General features: G+C 51.0%; 1 protein-coding gene across 17 annotated transcripts in view; it reads right to left on the reverse strand.

Annotated features, from left to right (window-relative positions):
* Positions 1 to 13,918, reverse strand: part of MBNL1 (muscleblind like splicing regulator 1) — a 103,889-nt gene that overhangs the window by 27,378 nt on the left and 62,593 nt on the right. For all 17 annotated transcript variants that reach the window (XM_074834423.1, XM_074834436.1, XM_074834431.1 and 14 more), the window contains one exon: positions 2,371 to 2,541. In XM_074834423.1, coding sequence (XP_074690524.1) covers positions 2,371 to 2,541 — 171 coding nt within the window. The remainder of the gene's footprint in view (positions 1 to 2,370; positions 2,542 to 13,918) is intronic.

Genomic DNA, 13,918 nt, shown 5'->3' on the forward strand with positions numbered 1-13,918 from the left:
GCCAAATTAGTAGGATGACATCCATTTGGAAACACTATTGCTGGGACAGCCACTGGGCCCTGCTATGAATCCTCGTATTGAATGGAACTGAATCCTGAAAATACACTGTCTGTGATGTTTGAACTCAAGCGATGTACGCAGAAATTACCCAGGCACGGGCAGGAGGTTTGTGCTGCACTTCAGAATACAATGACTTAAATTTTGCTCGTTAGGGACAGTGGGAGTGTAGCATAAAGGAGAACTTAAATTTGATTTAAATGTTACCCTCACACTAGCTTCTCTTTATATTAAAAAGGAACGTTAATCCAAAGGACTGCATTAGTGTTTTTTGTCATGTTTACCCAAATGTTGGTGTGTGCCTACACACTGCCTTGTATAAACCCGAGAGCGCATATTTGGCTACAATTCATGAAACAGACACACAGGTTAACAGGGAAGAATATTTTAAGCAATGGTTCTTGCTGTTGGCTGCATTTTGATTTCAGCTTTCTCATAGTCCCAAATATGAATTTGCTGGCACTAATGCTGTACCACTGTACTCAAATCAGGAAATAAAAACAAAATTGTGGCCTGTGCACACGTCTGTTTTGAGCTGCTAAAACTGAAAAATCCTTCCAAGGTTGCTCTGGAGTTACAGCACGTAAAATCCTGCCTGCTTTTGAGCCGCCTGGCTGTACAGACCCTTAGTTTTGTTTGGGATCTAAGAGCCATCCGAGAGCTGCGGCCGCGGGAGGGAGCAGGGAGCAGGCTGTGGGGTGCAGCTCCGGGCCCCCCGAGGCTGGCACTGCCGCTGCCTCAGCTCTTCGCCTTGCCTCAGTGCCACGGGGGATTTTATTTAAAGAAAAGCCAATCAAAAGGGAGAAAACAAAGTGCGGTATCTTGCTGTGCTAACAGGCACTAAAGTCAATTTACTGTGACAATCCGACCACAACGTTTTCTGCTTTTCTCCCCCACATACTTTTTCTTGAAACAGCCGAGGCATAAAGCTCTGTGGGAGAGAAACAGTTGTATTAACTGAATCAAATAAGCTACAAAATATTTACTGGTATTCTGTAGACCCACAAAAGGTGGAGCCAAACAACCACTCGGCCCAAGCATGAGAGTCCTTTCTGCTGAGATGACTTTTCCTAAGGATTCAGCTATATTTTCAGGACTATTAATTGTCACTATGTTTTCTGAAATAAAAGCTGAAGAACTCATCTAACAGTGAATATAGGATTCCTAATGGAAGACATCTAGAGGTAAATTAAACTCCCTAAATTCTACCCGTGCCAGCAAGAAAGGAGTAAAAGAACTGTCAGAGAAGTGCTAATGCAGATATATTTATTTTATATATATTTTTCAACTTATGTTCTCCTTTTCTGCCATTTTACCCATTGAAAGAGAGAGCTTCAGCCAGAGAGCATTGTTTGCCTTTTTATGCAGAATGTATCAGCCGTGCTCATACATTAATCAGCGCCAGTCTCGCTCATACATTAATCAGTACCCTCTAATGTCTGAGCTAGAAATTTATATCAAAAGGGTTCTGGGCCAAATTTATCCATAGGTCAGCTCAGCTGACCTCTCTGGATCTGGCACAGGGTGTTCAGCTCCCAAATGCGTATGTGCATGGTGGGTTGATGCCAATCCCCGTTACGTTTGCTGAAACGAGGGATTCCTGTGGAGCAAGAAACTCAGCCATGGCATTCGACTTCGTGGAATGCGGCACTGCGCTTACTTACTACGGTACAAGAGAAACTGGTATGATGTAACATATGATGACACTTCACTGCGACCAGATGAGAGGTTCTGACAGATTCTCCTTCCCCCACCCCTTGGCTTTCTGCAGAAAGTGTGATTATCTGTACTGCTTCCTGCCAAGCCCGAGCTGTGGATCGTGCAGGTCTGGCTGACAGGAGCCATACATCACCCAGGGCAAGCTTTCTGCTCTGCCTGATGATGTGCTATGAAAACCAAAGTCCAATTCCCGCAAGTAAATCCCTGGGAAGCTTCCCCCGAGTGAACGGGAAACATCCAGTGGGAATCTTCTCAAACCCAGGAACTTCCTAGAGCGCAAGAAATTGTAAAGGAAATGTCTATTTATGAAAATCAGATGGTAAAAGAGGTCATTCCCTTTCTTAATTTTAAGAAATAAGTTGCAAAAAATGAATTACATTAACAAAAGATTAACCAAATTAATTAAATTAGCAGTATTACTGCAGGCAAGGGAGCATGAAGCAGTACGAAGACATACAGACCAGCATTGATCGTGTTTGATTTCTCCAGCAGTTAGCGACGTTTAGGGGCTTTTCCAGCGTGTAAGCACGCCTGCTAACCTCCTCCAAGCCCAACTCCCTGTACTCACTGAGCGAAGCCCAGAAGCGCACGTACCACAGGCTGTAAGGGGGCACCGGGCATCATGGCGTTGGCGAGCTGCATCTGCTGGGCCAGCATGGCCATATTCTTCTGCTGAATCAGGTTATTGCGTCCATTTATCTCCAGCTGCGTTTTTAAGTGCGGTGGCGGGTGAAGGTATTTGCAGTTTTCCCTTGAACATCGACCCTGAAGAAGAGAATCAGCACAACTGGGTTAGAAGCTACAGGCGTCTCCTCGTTCCTCGCATCACTGGCTAAAACAAACAGACCTAGGAGGAACCCCCCCAGCTGCTCCTCCAGGCCATCATACTGACCAGGGCAACCTGGCAAGCTGTATCAGCTGCTTGCTTTGCTTTTCTAAACTATGTATTTCTGCAGTACAACTCTAAAACCCACTCTTTCTTTTAAAAGTTTGCTGGAGGCGAGCTTACACCAGTTGTTTCCAAAGCCCAGCGTGCCCATCCTCTCTGGACACACGTTTTTGCTCAGGGGAAGCTGCGCCCACAGGGACTCGGCATGGCCCAGACCTGCCTCCGGGAAGCTGCAGAGCCCAAAAGCTGGCGAAAGGAACGTGGTCTGGCTCCAGGGTGAGCCTACAAAGGCTCAAGGGCTACCTGGAAAATGCTGAAGGCTCAGTGGCACACGCAGCGCTGAGTGCACAGCAAGACATGTGGCCCAAGTACTGTTAACACCAGGAAAACAGCACCAGCAATTCTGCGCTTTCACTAGACCTGGAGTACAGCCTCTTTGAAGAAAACCTCTCACGTATGATACATTTTTGTTGTAGTTGCACAAAGCAAACAAGAAAATCAGGATTGACTTGTTACTGAATTTTTTATTGACTTCAGATGTGGTAAACAACAAATTTCATGCACTAATTTTATTTGGATGAAAGGACATTCATCAATTTGACAACCATCCACAGCAAGAAAGAATAAAAAGTAATTCTACGTATAACAATTCTAGATCCAACCCCCACTGCACCCCCCTGTGACCAAGTGAATCAGCTTCGCACGTACGACAACCCTCTTGGTGCATCCCCTCAGCACGGCCTCTTGCTCTGGGTGCCCCTACCCGCGGGGTCCCAGATGGGAGCGGGGTCCCAGGACCACAGGCAGCTGGGCACGGTGGTCACTTCTGAAAACTAGCCCCAGGTCCCCCCAGCTGTGCCCCCACTGTAAAAACCTCTAGAACACGAGGCCCAGCCAGAGCAACGGGTGCTGCCTGTGCGGCCGCCCAGACACGTTGTGCGGCAGAGGGAGGTTGAGAAGGAGAGCCCCCTCTTCTCATGAGCTGCGATTCGCATGCCAGGAGGCTTCAGAAAATGCAAATTCATTAATGTGGAAGCTTGTCACACTAATTGCTCTTTAAAATTGTAACACTGGAGCCCATACTTTCACTAAAGTGATGGTAACAATAAAAAAACCAAAAAAACCCAAAAAAAACAACTAAAAAGAATAATTGAATCCTTGTCTGGGAAAAAACAGATTCCTTAAATTACATTTTTTTTCCTTTACTCATTCATCTTTGAAATAAATCCAAACAGGAACAGTGACAAGGCAAAAGACAGCCTTAATTTATGTAAGAAACCCTTTTTATCAGGAAACGTTAATTCAATATAGTTTGACCTTATACTGCAATTTTGCTCAGAAGTTTAAAATGTATTCTTGTTATAAGATCTGCCAGAAGTCTAATTTGTGTGATGACTTTGGTCTCCCCTTAAGGCTGGGATAATCGGTTTGCTGGTGTCTCCCTCCCAACCCATCTCTCCTGCTGGCAGTCCGAAGTTCTTAAAACTCATTTTCATTGTTATTCAACTGACATCCGAGCGATCCTTGTGCAGGAGATAGACCTGACACACAGAAAAACACGCCAAGTTTTGTGGGTCTCTTTAGGCTACACACCAAGACCACAGAAAGCCCTATGGGTATGAAGACGGCTACTGCGACGAACAGCAAAGAAAGTTCAACTTCCCGAGCCCCCGTTCATAATCCCCGAGCACGCTTCCTTGACTGGATCGCATCTTCCGTCACACGATCCACCACGACGCAGACAATGCAGCCGAGCCCAGCGACCACTGCCAGCCCCAGCGGGAAGGCACAGAGGAACGGACCCCCCGGCCGAGCCGTGCTCGCTGCCGCCTTGCTGGCCCTGGGGCTGCAGCTGTTGGCCTTCTCAGCCGTGGCAGGAGCTGGGGGGCTCCCGTCAGCCTTCTGCCTTCCCCCTCTGCAGCCCCGTGGACTGGGGGGTGCTACGGGCTGTCCTCGGGAGAGCGGACACGTGGAAGGGAACGCTGAAGCCGCTTGTGAGTGAATCTCCCCAGTAACACAGCTCCGAATGTTGGAAAGCAATCAAGACAGGGCCAGAGAATGCACAAAAGCCAAAAGCACAACTATACTACAGATAAGATGGGGGGAAAAAACACATGCAGCTTGAGAAAATATTTTCACAGGGGAATGGAGTTTCCTACTGCAAATAAGGATTAGGATACCTCAGTAACAAACATTAACGATTCATAAAAAAGACAAATTGGTGGTGGCAACAGGAATAGGTGTTTATGGCACGTGAATTTTAGTCACTGTGCTACTGAGACAGTGTTTTTGTATGTGTGTGTATATACACATAGACATGTGAGCATATACATCTGTATCTATACATTTACCTATGCATGTGCTGGTTGCTGCTCCACCTCCAGCACCGCCGGGGGCGGCTGCACCCGGCTGTGTCCAGGGGGACCCACGCCAGCACCCAGCAGCAGGGGCTGGGCTGGCCGGATCCAGGTGGGAGCTCTCCCAGCCGGCCTCCGCTCGGGGCAGGCACTAACCGACCCGCAGCTCTCTCCGGTAATGCCGTACTGACAACACAGTTCAGCGTTTAAGCTGTTTTGCACAAATAAACGAAGCTCATTTCAGCACCCCCCACCCCCCCAAAGCATTTCACAGTTACATGACCTGGCAGGTAAAAGGCAAGTGCTTCCCAACAGCTTTATTTATGGCAATTTTTCTCTTGATACTAAAACTCATGTTAATTGTTGCTACCACTAAGTAACACAGGGCAAAATTACACATTTACTAGCTGCCTGGAAGATGATATCTTACATTAGCAGAGTGTAAAAATCAGACTTAATTACTGCTAAATGAGTAACGTGAAACTACAACATGTGTTGCTGGAATCAGAGAGGAGCAATTAACAAACCTGATTCCAAAAGGCAGATTAAACTCTATGTCCTTATTTCAGTGGTGGGGCTTAGGCTGCTCCAGACCGGATCCAAAGTCTGGCAGTACATGTTGCACGTCCCGAGCACTTAACGTACTTCACATACGCAAATGCTTCAAGGCCAGAAGAAACCACTCCAGTGATCTACGGCGATGTCCTGGGGCTCCTGGGAAACAAGGAGCCCCCTCCACTGCTTCCCCATCAAGGCCATCATTTCCATTTGCTTAGCAGCTGATCTTTAAGACAGACAATTTACTCTGAGTTAAAGACTGCAAGAATATACCACATCCCCAGGTAAACTGTGCTTATGCTTAGTTATCATCACCTGCTATCAAAAAGTCTACATCATGTTTGTATGTTGTTTTGGAGTCTAGTGCAGCATTTAACTTCCAACCTTTTTGAATTTTCAGAATCTAGCAAATTTTCCAAAAGAAATGCAGACTTCTCTGCTTGGGAACAGGGTTTCTTGTCTTTCTAATATTCCATGGACTTTCAGAAATGGTCCACAGAGCATCCAGGAGTTGGAAACCGAAGGCTGAGAACCCTGTCAAAAGTCTCAACCAAGAACATGGACTGCATTCATCTTCTTTACACTGCGAGCAACGAGCTGCTTAATTACCTTTTCGCTAGAATCTGGTAACTTCAGCCAACAAAGTTTAAGGCAGATTTTCATCTCTCTGAACCTCTTCTGAACCCTTTGCTGGTTTTGCAATCATAAAAGAATGAATACTATAGGGAAGTAAATTCAGAGAAGTGGAAACTGAGCACACTGGCAGCATCCCAAAATGTTGTACCAGCATGCTGGTAGGGTTTTACCAGAATCCTGCTAAAACTTATTAAAAATGCTCCTGAGGCTCCTCAGGTGCGCTCTTCAGCCAGGCATGGACACGCTCCCCACCCGTGTCCCCGCTGTCACTAACCAGCACCCTCGGGGTACCACAGCCCTGGAGCAGTGTCGCCGAGGACGCGCTGCCGTGAGCCTCACGCGTGCCCGGCTCGCGAACGCGCCTGCAGAGCCAGGGGCAGGCGGGTGCCTCGGCCTCCTCCCAGCAGGAATGCTGGAGCGGGAGGAGGCGCGGGCCGCTCTCACATGATGTTTTTCTCCAGCCATCGTATCAACAACGCTCAGGCAGAGCGCCCAGGCTGAAGGGAGCAGCCAGCCTGACCATCATTCAATCAGGGCAGCATGACGTCTGCAGTATTTTAAGCTGTCTAGCCCTGGCAAAAGTGGGCAGTGGGGACTGGGACAGAGGAGCCGGTGGCACTCGCCCACCCAGGGACCTGTGTGGGGTCCCAGGAGGTGCCCCCACACCCCCCCAGTGCAAGGTGTGGGTCTGGCCCCTGTCAGGGCAGGGGCAGTGAGGGTGCCATCCCTGCCCATAACACCTCCTGCTCGCCCCCCAGCACTTCCCGTGCCCCTGTGAAATATCTACAGGTCACTGATCTGAGTGCATGGCAAGCACATGCCAAACTGGGGGGGCCTCAGGCCCAGCATCACCCTGGGGGCTCTGTCCATCTGTCCATCCCCACTGCCTGCTGGGTCAGGCCCACCTCTGAGTACCTGCCTGATCTAAACGCCGTGCAAACATCACGGAACGGCGAGGGCTGGCAAGGGCAGCGCCAAAAGACATTTGTTTGCAAGCTAATCTACCTGTGCCTTGCCTTCTGCACTGTTCTTCCTTCCCAGCAGCGTCTCCGAGAGCCCTTCCCACGCCTGTGTGCCATGCTGAGCTGCTGCAGCTTCAGCACCCCAGGGCTGGCACATGCTGCACTTCCACCCAAAAACACCCCGGGGTCCCCGTCTGCCACTCGCTCCCCACTGCTCAGGGCCGGGTCCTGCGCTCCCAGGGCACGGGCAGACTCGTTGCTGGCTGTGCTGGCACTGCCAAGCAGCACCGGCACCCAGCAATGCTCCGGGAAGGCTGGGCTGGCATCCTGGCCAAAACCGTGGCAGCCAGGGAAGTGAAAAAAAAAAAAAGTCAAACCGGGAGCAGCTGTAAAGATGGCAACTGCTGAAGAGCAGGAGCTGCCACGCTGCGTGAGGAGCTGGCGCGGGGTGGGCGACCCCGGAGGGCCAGGGACACCGGGATGCTACGTGGAGGCCATCAAACATGTCTTTTGGACCCGTGCACAGCTTCTAAGAAATAAAAAATAGATGCCAAAACATACCTTAAAAAATTGGTTATTGCTAATCTCGAGTTTTTGTTATGACCCACACACCACATGAATATGTGCAGGATTGTGGAAGAGGAAACACGCAAAACTCAGGCAAAAAAGAAACCCCAGTCAATCCTGTCTTGGAAAAAAAAACCCAAAAAATTCTGCATTCTGAAAATACAGCCGTAAGTATTCGACAAAACTGGGATCATCTGACAAACATGTTGGATTTCAATGTTACACCTAGATATTTAAAACTTCACACAGATGAGCAAGAAATGAATCCATTTCTGTGAGGTCACTACCATCATCTTCTCTACACCACCATTTTTCTGTGAAGCACACCCTGTTTTTCATAGCCCACACTAAATGTTAGAAATACAACAGCAATTCTTGCTCTCTGAAAATAATTGCCTTCCAGAAAATACCCTGATTGTATGTTTGATAATGAAAAAGTGTTCTTGGGATTCACTTTTGAGATTGCAAACTCCTTCATCCGCTGCAGTTACAGCTTAGGTAATACGGGTACTAACAATTTTTACGTTTTCCTTGAGGGAATATTTAATGGAAATACCAGCAGATGTCGATAACTAATTAACAAGAAGATAATTTGAGCTTAGTGTGCTGCAGAGCCCTCCGTGCAGCCGTGCCGCTGCCCAGCAGAGAAGCGTGATCCACCGGCAGCCCTGGGGTGCTGCAACAGCCCCCACGCTCACCACTGCCCCAGCCAAAACCCTCCGTGCCCTGCAAACGCTCTTCCAAAGGCCAGATTAACAGCACCCAAGTTGCCTTCACCCAAGAACACGATCTGCGGTGATGAGCTCAGGGTGGCATCGGGTCCAGCTCCTGCACCCGTCACGCCGGCATCTCCAGGTGCAAACCCTCAGCCCCACCGCACTTGGGTCCAAGGTCTAAAAAGATGGTCCCTGACTTGAAGTAGTTGCTATGAGGCCTTCAAAGCTGTTTTAAGAACTTGCAAACATCCACGGCTTTCAGTATCTGCATAAACTTTAAACCAATTCAAATTCCAAATAATCCCTTTCCAACACTTCTCTAATCTGTCCCACAAAGGAAGAGCAGCAAAATCATCACCCTGGTAGACTTGGCTCCAGCCTAAAACCTTCCTGGAAAGCACAGCCTGGTGATGCAATAAATAAGGTCTAATTAGCAAACTGTTCTCGCAAGGTCATTACTCCTCCAGGCACAACCTGCCAGGAGCCCACCTAGGCGAGGGCCCTGCGGGATCTCGGAGCGGCCTCCGCGCATGGGCACTGCCAGAGCCGAGACGCCCCGTCCTCAGAAACTCTGCGAGCAGGCAAGGGGAGGCGTTCCATGTCAGCCCCTCACGGGGTGCAGGAAGGCAGGGAGGGTCCCGACCACCCCTCTGTGGCCTGACCCACTGTGATGCCCGACATGAACCCCCCTGTCCCAGGAGGAGCCGTGGGGAGCCCACCACGTCCACCTCCAGTACCCCTGAGTCTCAGGCTGAGGCTCCCAAAGCTGGACCATTTCCACAGGGACACCATTCCCAGTAACGGAACATATAACTGCCGTCCGTACCCCCTCAGGCATCCAGACGGGTCCTGGGCTGCAACGGGGCGCGCAGCCATGGGGGGACCCTGCTTGCACAGCGGGAGAGGGCAGAGAGGTGACACCGCGTCTGCATTTCCATCTGCAGTGTCACCAGTGAGCAGACTGGTAGTGCTGGGGTGCCTGCAGTCTTGGAGAGGGGCCCCCTTGGCAGAAGAGTTGCTGTAGGAGCATCAGCAAACATCAGACTGGGCACAGCCGAGGTAGAAACGCAGAATTTTGAATGGACATGGACCGAATGAAGATCACACTACTGCTGTTGTTTGATAAATACTGGAGAGCGCACACTGAGCACAGCCATCCTGCCGTCGTTGTTTAAGGTTATCCTTCTGCAGCGGTAAAAGCCCAGAAAAAACAAACAGACCCAGTGAGCCGGTGTGTGCCACTGTGTCCGCTTGCCCCTGCTACGGCACTGAGCCCTTCCTTCAGGCAGGGCTGGCTGCCTGCCTCCACACCCAGCTTTTCTTATGCTGCTGGCATTAGGCAACGCTGACCACCCTCCGCAGATCTGAAGTAAATACGTCTGTACGGACAAGTTTCATAAATGCAGCTGGTCTGGGAAAGTCTTAAAACTAAGCTGCGCCAGCCTGCTGGGTCTGTTTATTTATGCTATTTTTATACCACTGCAGTAGCACAACCCCAGTTACTGAGCACTTGCTACACCGCTCTGCGCGTGTTTATACAAGAACTACTGCTCGTGAAAGCAAACGGGAAAGCTACTTGTTTTTCATCAAGCCCCCAACAACCGTTAAAATATCACTGTAGAAGTCCAGGGGCAGAGGAGAACCAAGAACACCAACGTGCCACTCGCTGTGCGCGGAGACATTACTGGAATAAACCCCGGCTCTTCCCCCAATGTCCCTGGAATAAGCCCCCTTGCCCTTTCCTGCGGCCGCCTGTCGCAGTGGGCAGAGCCGCAGCGTCCTGCTGGCACAGCGCGAGGGGCAGTGCAGGGTTCTGCATCCCAGGAAGGGGGGGAACAGCACTGGCCACGGAGCCTGGGGGGCTTGCTTGCCCCGGCCCGAGAGCCGAGACACTCACCTGCATCCCCGCAGCACTGCCCTGCCGGGAGAGCGGCCACCTCCCCCCTGCCCCCCTTTGCTAACAGAGTCTTTACAAGAAGGGACTGTCACCTATCGACACAACCTAAGTACAGGACTGATGCAACCACCTTTCGACTGAAATTTTTAGCATACGTTGCTGCTCGGGATGTCCTGGAGGCAAATTAATTCTCCAATTTAAAACTGTTGCTTAGCAACAGGGCTTGAGATGCAGGAGAGGAAAGCGGGGTGCTCGTGCCGGCTGGCCGCGGGTGGGCAGGACGGGCGTGAGGAGCCGCAGCTGGCGCCGGACCCCCGCCTCACCAGAGGGGGTACGGGGGCACCTCGTGAGCAACAGGTAAAAACAACCCTCCAGTGCCACAGGGAAACGCAAACTGCGGCCCAAACTCTGCTCCAAACTCTGCTCTTGCTTATTCCAAAATAAAACTGAAGTGAGAGAAATACCAGTGGAGTTGCTCTGGGTTTTGAGCAAACAGTTTTTCCTCAGGTGGTTTTGTGAAATTATGGTTAAACACGTGATCCGGCATGCAGCACTGCTGTCGTCATCGCTACCGTTATACCAACGAGACACACCAGAGGATGCAACGAACCCGGCTTTTACGCATAAAAGCGTCAAGCAGAAGCAGGCTGCAATCGCTGCTGATGGCCCTCGGCAGCTACCGCGGTCCTGAACCACCTGCAACATCACGATGGACTCACCACAGCATTTCTGTGCTGTCAGAGTTACCAAGCTCTGCTTCTCAAGATCAGACCTATAACCCTCTAATATTTAACTGTCCTCCTCCTAAAACCAAAAGAAAAAGCTTCCTGTGGCCAACAGACACTGCTCTGAGTGCTGCACATCCCACCTGCGCACAAACATTTACTGCCCTGCTACTATTTAACAATTATTAATGACTGATGTAATTAAGCCAACCACTTTTGGGTATTCCAAAGGTGCCACAACACGGAAGGGCCGCAGCCGCCGCTGAGGATGCTCCGCCAATGTCTCCTCTTGGCCGGGGGGGCTCTGCCCCGGTGCGGCTGGTCCCCCTGTGCTGCAGGTCCCCGACCCACCGGCACCCACGTGAGCCAGCGCTGGCAAACCGGCAGCCACGCTGAACAGCACAGCTGTAACAGATTAAATGTTTTTGATCCAAAACAAACATGCAAACACCTCCCTCTTTGAGGGAGCATAAATTCCTTCCGACAGCGGAGAGCGCGGTGTGTTAAAACCCAAGCAGGAAGATGGCTGTTATGTAAAATCTGAATATTGCCTGTAAATGGTAAAACTATTTATACTGATGCCCATGTGTTTTGCAGGAAAACATTTAACTACACGTAAGCTACGGTTTGCTTTTTAAAAATAAACTGTTTGCACACACTTTGTTGTAGTAGCTGGCCTGCCAAGCACACATTCAGATAAACTTTATAAATGTTAAACAAAAAGAGTTACTGGATCTACTTTACTGACCCAAAGCATACCAACTGCAGTCCTGGTGAGTCAAGAGCTACGCTTACGGCTCCGACGCCGGGCAGCAATCCAGAGGCAGGACCACATCGCTGAGGCACTGCCCGACGTCCCTGCACGGCCCGTTTGGAGACCCAGCCCAGCACACACCAGAGGAGGAGTCGCTGCCCCTCGGCTCCTCTGCCAGTTCCAACGCTGCCCCGGCGCAGGGCCAACTGCCCCCCGTTGCTGTGGGACCGCAGGTGCCTCTCCCCAGAGCTGCTCCAACACTGTAACCTGGTTCACCGCCAAACCCACCGGCCGGGAGCGATGCTTGCTAACAAACCCTCAGGCAGACTGTCCCTGCACCATGGCCAGGCCCCGACAGCCTGCCAAGGAGTTGGCGCGGGCTCGGAACCTCCCAAATAATTTTCACGTGCGACCAGATGCCTGCTGTTGGCAAATGCACATCTTCCGAGGCAGGAGGTGAGGACACTGGCCCCGTGAAGACCCCTCAGACCTCACCAGGCCTGGGCTGTGGCACGGGATGCCGATGGCGGCACATGAGCTGGTGCTCGCACCCTCTGCAGACACGCTTTTTCTCCTTAAGGTGAAAGCTGAAAATGAACTCAGTTTTTTTCCAGGGGGAAACAGCTGTGATTGATTTCTTTTGTCCAAAACTGCACACTCCAGACGCGTGAGGAGCTCGGTTTTCACTCCCCAAGGGCCGTCCAAGAGGGTGTGGGCATCCTTCACCCTGATGCAGCCCGGAGGTTCCTCCGGAGGCTGAGCCAGCCAAACCCGCCGCTCGCTGAACGGGAATGAGGTGAGCTTCGTCGTGAGCCGCTCACGAGCCATGCGAGCACACAACCGCGTCACGCAGGGACCAGATTACCGCGGGAGGTGGAGATCACACCTGTGAGCAGTGCTCTGTCCCAGCGAGCACACGGGCTTTTATGTGAAAAGTATGCACTTATCCATCCCAGGATGGAAAAATCCGATTTAATACTTTGCACAAACCATCCTGAGGATCCATCCTTAAAACCAAATTTCTATTTTTTTCAATTAGGCTGTTCCAAAACTTGTTAAAATCCAGGCCGTTGGCCCCATCACCAGAGCCCCTGATCCCTGTGCAGGCCCTGGCAGGGCTGGCCCTTGGCACACCCGGCTCTTGACTTCAAACCAGTGACAATCCCGAAAGCAGAGGGATGGGGGCACTCAGGGCTCCAGCCCAAAGTCCGATCCAGTTCATCAAAACAGGAGCTGCCCGCAGCCTCGTTGGTCTGCACCTCCTGCCCCGCGGCGACGTCGCTCCGAGGGGATAACGAGGGATGTTGCTGTGTTTTGCTGGCTGCGGAGCCACTCGAGCAGCATGCTCCTTTGCTGCTCCTCACTGCACTGGCACAATGGAGGAGAGCCGACCAGCTCCAGAGCACCCACAGAAGGGCAACTACTGAGACAGGATAATCAACGCTTCGTGCCGGAGTAAAAAAGAGGAAAATCATCTGTGTATTTCTGTTTTTGTAAGTGGTTTTCAGGCATAAGATGAGAATACATGACAGCACGGCAAAATGCAGCAGGCTCTTGTTTCTACATGGAATAACCACATTCCTAGCACCATCGTGACTGGGCTTCCCCACGAGCAAGCATGCTGGCCCGGCTGCCTACGATGAACCCATGGAGAATTGAGAGACACAAATGCTCCCCCTTGAAATACCCATTTCCCCCTCGAGTGCAGCGAGCGACCCGGCGACAGGCGGAGTGCCAGAGGAGTGCGGGCGCAGAGGCCAGCAGTGATGGATGTGAGGGTTTATGTCTCCCCTCATTAGCAGCTCGAGCTGCCCTTCAGCCCTTACCTGTTTCCCCAGTTATCACTGTCAAGCTTCGATGTGCCCAAGCACAGTTCTCTGGTCTGGAAAATCCTCCCTAAACGTCCCGCTGAGTGACAGCCCAATTCCACCTCCCCACTGGTCCCACCTCCTGCTTCCAGTGGCTGTGGAGCTGAGCGGGCTGCCACCAGCCCCAGATTTATATACTAGCCCTCAAAAGAATTAAAGAAAGTTATGAGTAAGGTAGAACCCAACCAAGCACAGAGTTGCAGTTGTCGAGGT

This window comes from Strix aluco, chromosome 9 (assembly GCF_031877795.1).
Source record: "Strix aluco isolate bStrAlu1 chromosome 9, bStrAlu1.hap1, whole genome shotgun sequence".
NCBI classification, from domain to species: Eukaryota; Metazoa; Chordata; class Aves; order Strigiformes; family Strigidae; genus Strix; species Strix aluco.